General features: G+C 45.0%; 1 protein-coding gene across 12 annotated transcripts in view; it reads left to right on the forward strand.

Annotated features, from left to right (window-relative positions):
• The window catches only part of LOC139059192 (SWI/SNF-related matrix-associated actin-dependent regulator of chromatin subfamily E member 1-like), a 37,493-nt gene that overhangs the window by 10,980 nt on the left and 9,385 nt on the right, over positions 1-17,128 (forward strand). For 10 of the 12 annotated variants that reach the window (XM_070537252.1, XM_070537255.1, XM_070537253.1 and 7 more), the window contains 4 exons: positions 2,119-2,250; positions 6,171-6,246; positions 12,867-12,925; positions 13,867-13,930. In XM_070537252.1, the coding sequence (XP_070393353.1) occupies positions 2,119-2,250; positions 6,171-6,246; positions 12,867-12,925; positions 13,867-13,930 (331 nt within the window). The remainder of the gene's footprint in view (positions 1-2,118; positions 2,251-6,170; positions 6,247-12,866; positions 12,926-13,866; positions 13,931-17,128) is intronic. The other 2 variants (XM_070537261.1, XM_070537262.1) reach the window with 1 other exon arrangement.

Raw genomic sequence — 17,128 nt, forward strand, 5'->3', positions numbered from 1 at the left:
TTGCTCTGTAGTAGTAATGCAAGGAGACTGTTATATGTGCCATGCTGTCCTTCATCTTTGGTTTAAGCAGCCGCCCATTTTCAAAATGAGAGTGCCAGCATTGTAATGATCATGTTCTAAGAGTGTTCATGCAGCAGTCAATGCTCTGAAGGTGTGAACATAATGCTACGTTTGTGGCTTATTAGAAAATTGGTACACAAAGGTGAAGCTGTTATGTAAAGAAATGGTGTTTAGATTATTTGCAGAGTGTTGAGGCCAGGTATAAGCCTTGAGACCTCACATTCCTTTTTTTATGCATATGCATGCAGGTTCCACGAGTTGCAGACTCCTGATCATGAGCTGAACTCTCACCATGTCTTGCTAAAAACAGACTGATTTTTCCGCAGGATGTCAAATGATAAATGCACAAGAGCTTGACTGTTGACAAAGCTTATGCTTCGTCGTGACAAAAAGTCATAATTAATATTTGTTGCAGTGACTTTTGTGTTGCATATACATTGAGCAATTGATGCATCTCATTATATGTACAGAATATAAACAACAGAAAAAGATAGTGGTGAGAGGTAGCTGCAAAGGCTTCTGGGAAGGTGGGCATAAATAATTGAGTGGAATTACCTTTTGTACTTAGTTTAGTCACTCCTACAAATCTTTGTCTCTGCAGAACAAGTAATCTCAAAATGTTGACTGAAATGATTGTACAGGGAACAATGTTTGTATGAATGCTCTGTGAATACATTTAATGTGCTTACTCATTTTCCCAGCATTTGCCTTCATGTTTGAATTAGAAGTGCATAAAGATTGAAAATGTTACACATAAAATTTACATTGTGGGTTCCCATTCGTTCCAGTTAAAGCAATTTTCTGTTAATGAATACAAAGTATATCTCATGGCATTTCACTTGAGGGGCCTTACTGTAATTGTTATCCTTTAGTGGTGATTGTGCGCTATGATAATACTGTATTTGCATGAATATAATGCAGTAGGTGAATTATGAGTGACCAGAAATATACGTAGTAATTACGATTATAGCACAACTGTGCGTAATACTGCCATTTCCAAGGGCTTCCTAGAATATGGTGTATATCATAGTGGGATGTAAGGTCTGTGAGCCCCGTGAGCTTGTGAAGTTGCACAATTGTAGTGTTTTCTAATGGGAGTACAGTGCACTGCAGTGGCAGACTGCTGTGTACGCTGGCATAGCTTTCTCTGCATAGTGAGGCCACCTTGATGCACCTTGCTGTAGTGAATTGGGCCACTCAACCTAACGGTCATCAATGAGCTTTGTCGCTGTTTTTGGACCCCTTTCTACCATTGCATTCGTGCACCTTTCTTGCACTGAATTGGGCTGTCCATATTTGCAGACATATGCTGCCTCCTGCCAGTTTGGCTCTGCTGTAAAGCTTAGTAGTAAGTAGCCCAGTGGCAGAGCTGACCGTACTTCAGTGCAACAAACAGTGGTTACAAATCTAACTCAATGTGCTTTATCAGGCTAGTTGTTCCAGTGGGGTGGGGGGAATATATATATATATATTTTTCAATTAGTAAGTACAAGTAATTTTCCTTGTGTTGTCCTTAATGTCATTATTTGTTGGCTTCTTGTATGATATCATATATATACGTATATATATTGTTGTATTCATGCAAATATGGTATGTTAGTGTCCTAAGTCTCTGCAAAGACTCCTCCTGTGAATGTTACCAAGCTACATCAACGTCTATGTCTAGGTTATAAAAAGGTAAGGTCTGGCACCAAATGCTTCGTTAACTCTTAATGTGACAATTGGTGCATGCACACAAAATTGTTTTCAAGTTGGGCTCTTTCCTAGAGCCAGCGTGTGTGCATTGTGCTACTGTAAGTAACAGGGCTCCCAGTCTACCAAGCATCTATTCTGGTGTAGAAGCCATAGGTAGTCTACGTGATGTGATAGGGGCACATATAGCCTGGCATAGCCTGTTCAAGATATTATGCATCCATCACCTTGCTGCGAATGAGATCACGTCTAGTGTCACTTCCCAGAGGCCCAGAGGTTGCCTTAGTGCTTTCCAAGCACCTCTCTTGAAGGTGCAACAGCCCGAAAGGGGAAGTCATGAGCTTCATTGACCTGTGATCTTTTTAAGGTGTGGGATCAGGTGAAGGCTACAAACCCTGACCTGAAGTTGTGGGAAATCGGCAAAATAATCGGTCAGATGTGGAGAGAACTGCCAGACGAGGCAAAGCAGGAGTACGTCGATGATTACGAAACTGAGAAGGTGGGCATCTGACATCACCACTGCCACCTCGTGTGGCTCTGCCCTCTCTTGTTCCTCCCTCCCTTGCTCTTTCTCAATCCTGCTTTTGTGTCCGTTGGCTGGCTGCACCGATTGCCCCGTCCTCCTCCCCTTCAACTCCCTTCGTTCATGTCCCGCAATGTGTGTTTGTTGCTTGCTTGACTGCACCTCCTTTTTATCCATCTAGTTGTTGGGGTGCAAGTTCACCGCAACCTGGCTGGGATCATCATGCTATGCCATGTGCTCATCTTTGGTTATGGTCATTGTCACCATGTGCTGTACCCATAATCGTTACAACCATGTGAAGCCAGGAAAAGGATGGGGAAAATGAACTGCTTGTTTTATTTGATGCATGTAGCTGAAAGGATGTTCCACATCCGCTGCCATGGCAGTGAGGGGCACTGGCTAACACTCCCAGGACTAATCTTGCACACATATACCAGCACCTAAGAAAGTTTGACGAGAGGACAGCCACCGTGGTAGCTCAACGGGAGTGAATTGCGTGCATAGTGCATATGTGAGTTTGGCTCCCATCTGTAGTGTGTTGTCTTCTCTCCGCTTGTTTATTGCATTTCAATTGAAATTAACAGCTAATTTCCATTGTACTTTCCCTGGCTTCAATGTCTTCCTGAGTTCATACAGTTGACTCTAACAAAAAAACCGAGCCCCTCGCTTCCCCTATTTTGCTTACCCATGATTGTGCTTCATGGCGTCTATGCACTAAACGTCTATGTTTTGACTCGCCCTTGTGTGACAAGGGTACAAAGTTATTAGTATCGTGTTCTCGGTGTTTGAAATGTTCTTTTACTGGCGCTGACATAGGGGGCTTGCTGATTTCACTGTTAGTGTTACCTCTGCAGTCGGTGACAAGTCGAGAATGCGGGAGGGCTACTCTTACCACGAAAAAACACTGCGTCTGCTTTCTATCGCTCCACTTTTACGGAAATGGAAAATAGTCTTCCTACAGATCATTCATTTTAAACAGCGCCAAAAAACACACACGGACAAGGAAGATACAGCACTGGTCCTGAGCTCTGCCTTGCCCATGCATTTTGTTTTTTCGCGCTGTTTAAAATTAATGACCCGTACCAACTACTGTAGCTTGCACCCAAACCCTTCTAATTTTTACAAATTACATAGGCACATGATTATATAGGCAGTGGTTAATTTGCCATGGACAAGTTGCAGTCATGTGAATGTGCAAAAATGGGCAGCTAAGGTCAGCAGGTGTGAAGACAAAAGAAGACAGTTTGCAGCACTGGCAGAGGGGGGTTAACCTTATCTTGCCTCAGGGCCTCCTTGCATTTCCTCCAAAAGCATGGATAGCAAGTTGAACTCTGCAGCACAAATTATGCACCATTCAAGGCCCAGCTAATCCCTGCACAAACACGGGTATTGCAATTGTTACGTGAACAAACGTACCTTGGGTACGAGTTGTCCATACCACTGCAGTGCATGCCTGAGATAGGTGTATAGAGAACATGGGTAACAAGGAGGGGCGGAGAATCCAATGTTATACAGTTAGAGCTCAATATAGTGAAGTCAATAAAATTGGCAGTTTGCCTCGTTATGTGGAAATTTCGTTATATTGAAATTTCAACTTTTACGCAAATAAGTACAGTCATTGATGTACAGTCGAACCTCGATATATTGAACAGCGCAGTGATAGCGAAATAGTTCGATATAGCTAGAATTCAATATATAAAATCACAGAAAAAAATGCGTCAAAAACTTCTGCTAATCAATGAACCAAGGATGCGATCGGGGATCGCTGTTCAGAGCGCGTGTTCGGTTGCGCCGCGCATTGGCCTAGGCAGTGCCAACTTTGTCAGCCGGGAGCGTGTGGTCAATTGCGCCACGTGCATTTAGCGTAGGTGCAAAGTCGGCACAGTCTAGTCCAATCGCGTGCGCGCAACCGAATGTGCGCTCCGAACAACAATGCCCAATCGCGCCCCAATCATGGTGCAGTAAATACTAACTTGAACCTTCACACAAAATATTTATTTATTTGGTTGAAAGTACTGCAGCAGTGTAGCCTGCTTCTTATTCGCAGCCGCGTGAACACTGAGTCCTCAACTTAGTCTAAACGATCAATAAGTGATAGACCGGTGCCCTCTATTGCACAGCACTAGCGGCGTAGAAGGGCCACAGTAGCTACAGCCCCAATCGAAGTCTGGAATGGGACAACATCAGCGCTTGCGGGATCAACCTCGGTAGTGCCTTTGTTTGGCCGCTACTTCTTCTGCGACCTCCACGTCCGTCAATTGAAGCATTTTGAAACACTGTCAATAACAGAGTATCAAGTGGCGTCTGCCAAGGTTCTATGGGCGAGTCCACTGAGCGCATCTTTGTAGATGCAAACCGTCAGTCCTCTTGAGGCACGGCAGGTACAGAGCATGGCACGGAGGAGGAGTCAGTGCGACAAATGGAATGCATCATTGCTGTTGTCGTATTAGCCATGGCCTCCGAGATTTGCTTGCGCCAGCTGGCGCGCGCTAATCTCGGAGGCCATACACTTGGCGCAGTTTATATGTGCAACTGTCGGGAACGCCCATGGCGTACCGCTATCTTTGAGGGTGTTGCAGGAAAGCTCACCGCCTGTCAGCAGAGCGCACATAGTCCGTGGTGGCAGAGTTCGATATATCCATTTTACGTCTAACCCTGCCGAAATAAAAAATAAAAAATGCATGCGATTTTCCAGGTGATATGGAAGATGTTTGATATACGCAATAATTCAATATAGTATCCGTGTTCGATATATAGAGGTCTGACTGTATTTTTCTTACACAAAAGTGCCTGTAAACGTTTACTCATTATCGGGCTATCAGAAAAAGAAATGTTGAATGAGAAAAAAATTCATTTTGTTGAATTTGAGTCTGTCCTACACAACCTACTCGGCTCACCCTTGCCTGCTTTCACTCGCACCCAAGCAAGCAGCACCAGGGGTGCTATAGAATCTTATCGCACTTGGATTTTATGTGGAACGTGACGCTGCTCCGCTGCATGTAATTCAACCATTCGACCATCTGCATTTGAGGAAACTTCCATTTATTGCCTCGGTATTCCTTTGTGGCAGCAGTGAAATGTCGCATTGAAATCATGTATAAACACACTTTGCTATATTGAGGTTCAAAATACATAGTGTTCTATGGACAAGCAGCTATAAAAAGCGAAATTCTTCCTTATATGGAGAATTTTGTTGTATAGAAGTTCGTTATATCGAGGTTTAGCTGCATATGCTGGCGGATATGTGAATCTTTTTTCCATGGGGTATCAGCTGCTGCATTCTCAACCTGTTGCTGATTGTTTATTGTAACAATAACTTTTGATGTTTCTGTAAAAATGTTTTTAATATGGGGATGTGTAGCCAGTGAAGTACTTGCAGAGCACTTAAATTGGTACTTCTATACTTCTCCACCATGCACGTGCAGTGACCATAACCAGAGGCTGCTGTAGCCCCAACAGCTTTACTGTAAAGGCAGTGGGACAAATTGAATACTGACATCCTCATGAATGTTTTAATTTCTCTAAGTTACCCAACTTTATTTCTTTTTATTTGCTACACAAATTGATAGGGTAAGGACTGGTGCTGCAAGTAGGATAATCTTGAAAAAAAAAAAAAGTTTTGTGTCTTTCTCACTTTTTATCCTCTTTTCATATCCCTGGATGCTTAAGTGCCAGTGGATGTGCTAAAGACCTCTGCCGTTGCAAATCATTGATCTGCCCTCTCCTGCTCTTAGTTTTCTTGGTGTACTCCCACACTGACTTTTTCTTGCCTTTCCCATAATGCCAAATACTGTCCCTGCTTGAACTATGACTGCTTTGGCTTATTGTGCAGCCCCGTGTGCGAGTCTGTCCTGTCTCAAAGCAAGTTGTGCCAATTTGCTCTATTACTCTTGCAGATGGAGTACAATGAGGCACTCAAGTCTTACCATAGCTCCCCTGCGTACCAGGCGTGGGTGGCAGCCAAAGTTAGGGGTGAGTGTCTGGCAAATTTTGTGATGTGTGTCCAGTAGTTTGAATTTTCAATTACCTTTCCTCCTTAGTTGGCAGCCCTGTAAAAGTAATGTGATATGCTTATTTCATCATCTTGAGCTGGAATTCATGAGGCAGTTTGTAATAAACAACAGCTTCTGTGAAACAGCTGTCGTATGATTTCATTTTTGGTAGCTCATTGCACAGCCGGCTATGTAAAAATTAGGTGTTCAAGGTATCAGTGAGAAATTCATCAGCCCTTCCACTCTGGGAAGGACGAGCAGTGAAGCTGTGGTGTGTTTTACCTTTATCGATGCATCTATGTACAGTAGAACCATGTTGATACATCCCCATTAAATACGTTTTCCTGCCGCCAATGTTCGCAATCGAGAACGAAAAAAATTACCCATTAGAGTTAAGCCAATTTTTTGCTGGTTCATACATACCCGGAAAACATTTTTTGGCACCAACGTTCAGTACATCGCCAGACCGCAATTGTACGGTACACTTTCTGGCCGCTAGATCCCGTGTAAACAAAAAAATGTGTGAGGCGCGTGCGTTCGAGAACAATCTATAGCTACCTGCTGCAGCAGCAGCTTCACCGTAATACTCTCCCGCCCATCTCACGTGAAAATGCCGGCGTGTACTCAGTTTCTCATTTCAGCGCCAGCAAATATTCTCCAGGGTCATCGCACGTGGCATTCACAGCTATCACCGCCAGTCCTATTGCAATAAGCATTTTTACCTTTGCGAGGGGAATGTCCTTCTCGCCTGTCAGCTACCTTCCTGTGAGTCGGGGAGGAAGGGTGTGCGCACGTCGCGAGGGCGAGAGGGAAGCAGGAGAGGGCATAGTGCGCCTCTCCCGTGCCTATGCTGGCTCTCGACGCGACCGTGACGATGAGGGGATAATGGGCACGTATGCTCCCCACAAGATAAAGCCCGCAGCAACGAGTGACTGTAATTTCATGCTGCCTGTTGCTTCATTGCGAACGAGGCGGCGAGAACACAGCGCTCACGAAGCTCTCAACACAAGCTGCACCCTGCCCCTTTTGCAAATCACTTTCAAGATGTGGGCCGGCGCATCTATCTTGAGCGCACAGCAGTGAAAACGCAGCGCACGGAGCTATCAGTAGTCAGCACTCTCTATCCGCATCGCAGTATGTTTTCAAGATACGATCCGGATGGCCGTGCCACATACGGAGGCGGTCCGGTGTACTTTTGATCACGGCTCATAGTGGTTCGACGTGGATGGATAAGGCACTCATGAGCGATAACAGCTTATAATGATCGGAACGTCATCAGTGCGCCCGCCGCCGCCACCTGCAGTACTTTGCTTGCGTTATCAATGCACCTTGCGCCGCTGTGGGTTTGTTTGTTTGTTTGTACTGGCCGGATCAAGTTTCATAACATCGAGAATGACACCAGGCTGCGTGGAGATGAGCAAATGGCACAATGCTTATGCATATTTAGGCAACTCCCTGAGAACTTCCTGCGTGAATTTTCTTTTTCTTCATTCCACCAGCATGTTTGCAGTCGTGGTGTTGTCGCAGTGTTCAACAATCTTTGCTGTGGCGTGTCATGTTTGTGTTATCAAGAAGTCGACATTACATCTGTAGATTTCTCGGATAGCAACATTGTTGCTACCGGCGCACCTCACCCATCTTCAAGCGAAAGTGATGGCAACGACGATGTGGAAGTGGACGACAGCCCTTCATCATCTCACGCGGTGCACGCTTTGAGTGCATGCAAGCTTTCGCAGAGAAGCGGGGCCTCGTAGACAAACTTGCTCGCGGCCTTACCGAGTTTGAAGATGTCGCTGCAAGGCCACCACAGCACCAAGATCGCCGATTTTCTGCTGCCTAACCAGGGGTGGATTACCCAGGGTTCAAAGGGTTCAAATGAACTAGGCCCTCCAGGCTTAGGGTGCCACCCCCTTCCCCCGCGAGGGCTTGACCGCCAAAGTGAACATGATGCTTCCTTGTACTCTCATGTCGGCAAGAAAGGACCCATTTTCGGAGCCAGATGTGTTCAGTTCATGGAACAAGGCGCATGCGAAGTTAATGACACACGAGGACAGTGAGTGTCGTAGACAATGCGTGCTTCACCTGTGCAAGCAGCGTTCTCTTAGAGCCTCAGTCATTTGATCCCTTGAAGAGCACTGCTCAGAACAGCCAACTTACTGGAGAAATGTCCTTCAGTGTGTAGTTGCTGTTGTAATGTTTCTGGCAGAACGAGGGCTCTCGGGGGATCTAACAATTTATTAGTGTCTCCCCAAAATGACAACTTCCTTGGGTGTCTTGAACTGATAGCCAAGTTTGATCCTTTCCTCGCTTCCCATATAATGAACTTTGGGAACGCTGGACGTGGCAAGATATCCTACCTCTCTGCAACTATTGTGGAAGAGGTTGTGAAGCTCTTGGAACTGAAGTCTGAAAAAAAATTGCTTGCGATATTGCAAGTGCCAAGCACTTCGCTCTTTCGTTTAATTCTACAATTGATTCGAGTCACAGGGATCAACTTACAGTGGTCATTTGCTACACTGCGTACAAGGAGCCTGAAGAACAGTTGTCTGGGTTTTTACGCATAATCAGTCGCAAAAACGACGATCTCGCAAAGTCAACGCTCTACATCTTAAAGTATCATGGGAGTTAATTTCCAAGACTGTCGTGGTGAGCCATATGACTGGCAAATACTTCAACATGCAAGCTCATTTCCCAAAAAATCAATCCGTAAGCAAATTTTATCCCTTGCACTGCTCACTCTCTTAACCTGGTCGGGGCGAATGCTGTAGATTCTTGCGGGCTAGCCGTTAGGTTTTTCGGGCTTGTACACTGTATATACATTTTCTTTGCTGTGTCTGCACGTCGCTGGGCTGTACTGCAGGCTCACTTGAAACAAAATGTGACAGAGGTAATCCCAAAGCAAGTCTCAGACATGCGGTGGCCAGCGCGAGCGGATGAAGCGGGGGCTCTAGTGGCACGTTCCAAAGAAATCAAAGCTGCCTTGATGGAACTATCCAAAGATCATGATGAACGAGCAGAAACAAAGCACGGGGCAAATTCTTTGCTGAAGGCAATGCAAACGTTGGAAACTGCGCTCATGGCCGAGTTTTAGGATAGAGTTTTGCAGCGCTTCAATGCCACCAGCAAGGTACTTCAGAGCCCAACACTGTCATTGAATGCTGCCATAAGCCTGATGAAAGTATTGTGTGATTATGTATCCTGCTTAAGGGGGGACATGGTGATTAAAAGTTATCATTATTTATTTGTAACCCAAACTTGATAAAAATTGGCGTGCTTATTTAGTTTCTTCTCCCGATTCTAAAAATGCAGTTATTTTTTCTGTAGGTTCATTATTTCATTACTTAATTAAGAAAACAATGTATTTTACGGTGTCTTTTTTCTTACTACAATAGACAAATAACCGCTGCACAAAAAATAGACAAATGACATATGGTCCAATAGAAGAAAGCACAAGCTTCACAACATAGGAAGAACTTTTATGGTTGGATCAATATTTCCTACTTTATAGTGCACTGAACTCCATTGTTCTGAACATGGCCATGCATTAGTCAGACAAAAGACAAATTTTAAAAACTTTAAACAAAGAAAATTGAAAAACTGTTTCCTATGTTTGGTGCTCCAAACATCTAGCTTCATGCTACAAAAAAAATTAGTACTATATCTATGATAGCTACTGATATATCACAGTAAATGTCTTGCTGGGTTGGTAAAATTAGCATTTCGAGAAAATCAAGAAAACAAATAAATGTCACATTTAATTGTGAAGAGTCACAAATGTGTGCACATACACATTCCCAAAACATTAGTAGGCTCCTGGGGCATAGTCAGTTTGGGCATTTCTGCCTCTGTGGCGCTTTTTGAACAAGCACTGCACATTTTCTGCCGATGCACGCTTGTGTTCAGATGCGGCTGATCGGCGCCGGTCTTTTTCCTCCATGCGCTGCATACACTTTTCACCAGGGTTCATCGAGAGTTCTTGCAAAATGCTTGCCGAGGTTCTCCTGCAGCCAGCATTGAATTTCATGACTGCTTCCGCCACTGCAGCCTCAACGCTGAAGAGTGATGCGTGCTGCTCCTTCGGTGCGAGCGCCCATATTAGCGAGTGCAGGCTTTCATTGTTGTTCTGTGTTTTGCCTCGCTGGCAACGTTCAAGCAGCATCTTGTCAGAGAGCCGTTGGTAGATTGGCAGTAATGCCTTGCTTACATGAGCAGGTAAATTGTAGCGGTGCTTCGGCACAGGTTGGCCTTTGGCCTTTGCAGCATTTTGCCGGCACCAGGAATCAGGACCTTCTGGACAAAGGCTATGATTCGAGATGACGTCATTTGATGTTACGTGATAGTAGCTTGCCATCACGGCCTTCTCCATGGCTTCAATGTCACCAGTGTGGGACTTCAGAGCCCATCCATAATAAGAGCTCAATTTGTTCACCAAATCTCCAGTCAACCTTCCTCTTCCACCAAGTGGCTCTGAGCCAGGCCCCTTGTGCTTTGACAGGGCATTACGTAGTGCTGTCCCCATCCTCTTATGGACATGGTTGACACAATCCTCTTTGTCAACTTCTATAAAGCCATATACTTTGGCCTCCTTTAGGGCCAAGAAAGTGCGGCTGTCACCATCCGACAGCACAGTTGTGTATCTTAGGCTGTGCTTTTCCAGCGATCTTTTGAATAAAATGAGGCCAGCCTCCACCTCCATTTCACCAGCCTTCTTATCCGTATTTTTTTGACACTGATGACTGGCTTTCCATTCTTCGTATGAAGGGTCACCAACTTTTGGTCCACGCTGACAACCGGCACAAAAGTTGCTCAGCACAACGTAGTCCAGGACAAGTCCCGTAAAAAGTTCAATGACGGCGCCGACACCGATGTGCGAACTGTGCCCGCGAGTCATCCAAGACTCGTCGTACGATACAGCGACGTTGCCCGGGTTGCCGAAGTTTAATTGGCTGTAAAGCTGCCGGACCGACTTCGCGCATTCTGTTGTAAGCGTCTCAGCTGCCCGGGTCGCGGCGGGCGTCAACTTCGTTTTGACGTACCCCTGCCACGTTTTCGTATGCAGCCCGCGGTGCGATATATTCATTGTTGCGAAAATATCATTGAACGCAGTTTGCCGATTGCCGGTGCTTTGCATTGCGCGCGCAGCCAGAATATTGACGGTAAACGGATTCACTTTCTGAGTCCCATTCACACGCGGCGAGCTCCACGCTGACGCTTTGTCGCCGCATTTCGAGCATATGAGCACCATACTTACTGCAAGGCCATATTCGCGCTCCTTCCGGCTGATTTTCGCGCTACCGCTGCATGTATTACAATTCATATGCTCCAGCAGTGCGTTCACCGATTCCAGGCACACCACGGTGAAAACTGTGTCGTCAAGCGGGCCGGCCGCGACATCGCCAGCGGACAAGATCTCCGACTTACGGCTCACTGCTGCGGTTGACGCGAGCTCTTGTAGTTTCTCGTCGGATCTCATGTCGATTACCTCCAAATCTGAAGGCGTCAGCATAACGGTGTCACGACGGACGCGGCTGGCGTTTTCGTCGCACCTACTCGTTGTCGCACCACCTAGGCCTAGCACTCGGTCGGCTCCATCAGTTCCGTCGCTTGACGCCGTTGGTGGCTCGTCCTCAGCCACTTGCGACGCGGTGGGGCGTTTTTTGAAGTTGTTGAGCATGGACTTCTTCCTTGCTGCTTCATTGCTAAATGTAGATGAAACTTGGCCTAATGTTAGAGTTGTCTCAGCGGCTAATTGCCATGTAATTTGTTACGGGATAGTTTCAATGAAACAAGAGTTAGCTGTTTTCTGTAACCTCCTTTCGTAGACAGCCATGTATTGATAGCAGACGGGAATTCTGTAACGTTCACAACTTTACTGTGAACTAATTGTGACAAGTAAATGAAACTCGGCATAATGATAGAGTCATCTTAGCGGCCAATTTCAGTATACTAAGATACCTACATTATATCGAGAGCTACAGAGTATTCATGAGAAACAGGAGCCGAAATTTTTTTTTCGACATGTAGACAGACGAACATCGACCACTGCCGTGAGATAGCCTTGCTGCAAAAAGCGCGGAGCGCCATTTATAATGAGAACTAAGGAGGATTAAGCTGTTCATACTCAGTGGTGCATGCTAATATTTAGCATATTAAACTTGTAACTTGTATAGTTGTTCTGACTGCCAGATAAAGCAGACTGGTTGTGAACTGGCCTGCTTTTTTCATGTTTGCATAGATTCAAATTTGCTTTTATGATGTGAAGGTCCCCTTCATCAAAATGATAGAAATATCATATACTTCAACAGCACATGGTCTCCCCGCTAGTACTTGCGAATTTGTATATGCGTTGCGTTGGCAGGCATGCATTGTTTCTTCTGGCAAATTCAGTGTCTGAAAACATTTTATTCCTGCTGAGGCTGGTGGCGACTGCTTGTTGCACATCCCATGATGGCTGTGTTGCTTTATGTGTGCACCTTTATTTGCCTGTCAATTGGGGTATTTCAAGATGAACACGTTTGTTAGGCTTATACTGTAGTTGTTGTTCATTAAGTGCTTGCTAGCTTTTAACAATAAATTCATGAGTGCCTCTTCTATTTTCAGCCCAGCAAGCTGCCGAAGAAAGGGAGGCCCTTGAACGGAGTCCATCAGTTGTCAGTTCGGTTAGTAAGGTGCTTTTGTGTTTGGCCATTTACTGTAGGCTCCCTTAAAGCTTAACTTGGTGAGGGCAGATTAGTATATGATATGCTGAACAGCTCAGGACCTTTATTTAGCCTAGAATGTCAGAAAACTGACAGAGTTGGTGAAGAGGTTAGGTGCAGACGACATGGACACCAGAGAAATGAAAAGGATAACACAAACTTGAAGCAGCGGAAAAGAAGGAAGGCACAAAAACTACCTGTGTATGCTCTAGGGAAGGTAGCACCAATCCATCAATCGTAAACTTGCTTGTGTACTCTTGCTTGTGGAGGTATACAATTCTCTATGAAGGGTGATTGAAGCCTGCCTTACGCACATGTTACTGTGGTTATTGATATGACGTTGTCACGACCATAACACAGACTTGTTGGTTCTTATTCTGAATAGAGCTTTACTATCTTCAAAATTTGGAGTACATTTACATTTGTGATATTGTTTAGCTCTCTTGTCCATTCAGCTACCTTTCAGCTGGATTTTCAGCATGATGAACAGATTTCAAATCATGTTAAGATTGGCGATTATCCATTTTCTTGGAAAAAAATTACCACGGATCAGTCACTTTTTTGTGTGGTGTAGAGTGTTTGTGTCCTACATTTAATTTTCATTCTGTGGCCAGCGAAGCTGGCTGGCTATGGCAAGATTCTATTGATACCAACATTTTAGTTGTGAAAAGCCGGTAATATTTGCCATTAAATATGGCAAATTTTATTGTTTCATTGATTAAAGGGATGAATTCTGCCCAAGCTTCTCATTTCTTTTGTGTGTGTTACAAATTTGTTTAAATGAGCAGGAGTCATGTTGAATGGTGGTCATCATACTGGGCAGAGACCTTTTCTTTGTTCTTCTCAGTATCACCAATTATGACTTCTTCATTTGACATACATACTTGCGTTTGCCTTTGCAGTCACTTATGACATCCCAGAAAAGTGATGGCAAGGTTAGCATACAACCGGCAGAAGACGAGGATGGTGAGCACTCAAATGCAGATTTTGTTTTTTATGGAATGTTAGCACCTATCCTCCTCCTCCCCCTCCTCTTTCTCTTTAAGACCTGAATCCCCATTTCAGAGTTCCCTTTTGCTCCGAAACACAATAAGTGAAGTGCATTACAGTTTTAGCAATACGTTATCGCTCTGCCATTCCTGCCACCACTTCCACCACCTCCTAGCTTTGGACATGCTATCTAGGCTGCATAAATGCCCACAGCAACTTATCATGCACAAAGCTGGAAGGTTTGAGCAGTATAGGCACATTAAAGGTGTCTGTTCTTCTCCATGTTATGTTTTTTTGGAGCCGCAAAAGTTTTATGTGGGCACCAGCATGTGGCTCAGCTATAGGTCTTGTCAAATTCGCACCGTCTTTGCAACTTTTGACTAGGACAGTACCTCACCTTGGTAATGACATTTACTGTATATCTGTACAGTTGAGCGCCTCTGTAATGAACGCCTCTACAACAAAATGACCTGTAACGAAGGAATAATTCTGTCCTGGTTCTGTTGTGAGACGTGCAGTGCACACAACCTTTACAACAAAGTGACCTGCAGAACGAATGAATTTGAAGGCCCCACGCACTTCGTTCTAGAGGCGCCCAAGTGTATAGTCGTTTGATATTCCATTGCAGTGTTTCTAGAAATGTTAAGTATGCAGAACTGCCTTTAGTTGAACTGTTTCTCATTGGAAGGCATTTGTCCATGATACTATTTTGTAAGAATGCAGAGCTTCTCTTTGGACACAGATGCTGGAATAGTTCGGTATCATAACAGGGAGGCTACAGCCTTAGTAATAGAATATAAAAGCACATGCCACTGTGCTGCAGGTGGTTGCAAAGCACCCTTTGCATTTTGCGCAATGTGAATAGACGAAATTTGTTTTGTCTTATTGTGTGACATTCCGACTTTCTTTTTTTCATCACCTCTCTGCGCTGAATGTTGCAAAAGCAGCTGCATTGTGGAGTTTCCTCGTGCCATTTCATATTTTGTGTGCTGAACACATCCCTTATAGTTGTGTCTCGTTAGGGGTACAACGTAGGCAACCCAGGGGTGCGGTGGGCAGGAGACAGTTTTTTGTTGCACACTTCTTTCTGTTCACTATTGGCAAAAGCTGCGAGGCAGCATTCTTTGCGCCTTGCCAAGAATTCATTGCTGCTGCTTTCCTTTTGGCAAAATTTTCAAACAATCTGGAGGCCAGCGCTGTCAACTGGAAAGGCATTCTTAGTTTGGTGTTGTTGCTGCTGCTGCTGATGTGAAATGTAGAAGTCTGTCTTTTATTTCATTGGGTGTTTAAAAATTACCTTATTTTTCTGGTTGTTTTTGTTTTGTTTTTTATAGCACTGTATGAAAATGACACCTTTGCACTTAGTCCATTGTCCCCTCTTTCTAATTTTGATACTGTGTACCCTATCAGTATTGCCTTTAACTATTGTATGTCAATTGCATGCCCTAGATTTTCACCTTATGTGTTGAAGGGGACAAATCTAAAATAACCGGTGTCTGAAACTTACAAAAACTTAAGGAGCAAATGTGTGTGTGTGTGTGTGTCGTCAGCTACCTTTTAATGAAGATATTTTGCTTAGGATACCCTTAGTTCTTTTCTCTTCAGTGTTACACATTCCTTGTTCTATTTTTATTTTGTATCCTATTACTAGGAAACTGCATTTTAATTTATAGCTGTTGATAAATGTTTAATCTACTTAAAGAGGGTAATTGAGGTGCCTGCACAGTTTTATTGGTTTTCAGCTGTTAAATCTACAGGTCCTCTATTAGGGCAAACTGTAGATGGGATAAATTACTGCACTTGCTGAGCGCATTTCTAAGAGGTTCGTGTCAGAAGACCATATTGTCACATTCATGCTATCTCTTTTGATGAGGTGAGGGGTAGGTTTTAAATTGCAAAATATGTAGCTTTCATGGTGGATGCATCTGCAGGTTTTCCAAGAACTTGTTACTGAGAGTAACTCTGCCATAAAGTTATCTGTTACAACTTTCAAAAACAATGCTGGGGACGTATTCTGAAACGTTCGCCGTGGCGAAGTTTCGCACTGGCCACGCCTCCGCCGTTGCGGCGCGCTCTGAATGGCTGCTTTGACAAAACTGGAAATTCAGGTGGCGCAAGTGCATTTCCGGTTTTGTCAAAGCAGCCATTCAGCGCGCGCCGCAACGGCGGAGGCGTGGCCAGTGCGAAACTTCGCCGCGGCGAACGTTTCAGAATACGTCCCCTGCAAGGAATCATCAGTTGTCTAGTAGCATGTTTTACTGAGGGGACATTTGGGAAGCACACAGGTCATGCTTGTGGGGTGTTGGGTTCAGCTGCACCAAGACGTCATTTTGCGGGCATTTTGCCTTTCTGTTGTCCCTACGTGTCTCCTTTGGATGGACCAATTTGTGGCGGCAGCTCAGTTGGCAGAGCGAGTGCGAGGGAATCTTCTCCACAACAACACATGGTACGTACACGTTTTCCTCTCGCTCGCCGGCCCCTTTATGTGGGCATCACTCGGTCCTGAGTTCATCTGCAGTGCCTTACACCTACGCCAAGTGCATACCTTGTGTTATTTCTTTTCCGAACACGCGGTGAAGACTGGTGCTTAGCGCTCGCACATGGTCATACTATGCCGAGCCGCATTTGTTGGAGGCCCGAACTGACGGAGATTTCCCTATAGCTCTTGCGAGTGGGCCCATTACTCATCCAGCATAGCTGCAGGGAGCCATCCTCTCTCAGCAACGTGTTTTGCCATGCTGGTGTCTTTCACCCTTGGGGCGGGAGCCCCTTTGATTCTCATGCTTCCCCGGGACCGGACATTTGTGAAGTACTGGGTGCCACCAGAGGCAAGTAAACAACAGCGCACTAGATTACGCAAGGTGACGACCAATGCAGCCCTGAGGCTCGCTAGGCTCAAAATCTTGGTGGTGCCAGTGTGGGGTCTTGTCTCTCACAGGAGTACCGACCACACCTGGTTTGAGCTTAATAAGCCTCGGGATAATGTCAACCGTTGCCTCAAATAACCTAGCGTGGTGCTGCGCGTGCACTCAGGCTGCAGAAGGGGGACACTGAGTGCTGCTCACACAAGAAAACAGTGTTGCCATAAGTTAACGAAAACAGTTTACTTGCCTTTGGCGACACCCAGCCCTGCTCAAAAGCCCGGTGCTGGGGCACCATGGAAATCAAAGGAGC

The sequence above is a fragment of the Dermacentor albipictus genome, chromosome 4, assembly GCF_038994185.2.
Source record: "Dermacentor albipictus isolate Rhodes 1998 colony chromosome 4, USDA_Dalb.pri_finalv2, whole genome shotgun sequence".
Taxonomy (NCBI): Eukaryota; Metazoa; Arthropoda; class Arachnida; order Ixodida; family Ixodidae; genus Dermacentor; species Dermacentor albipictus.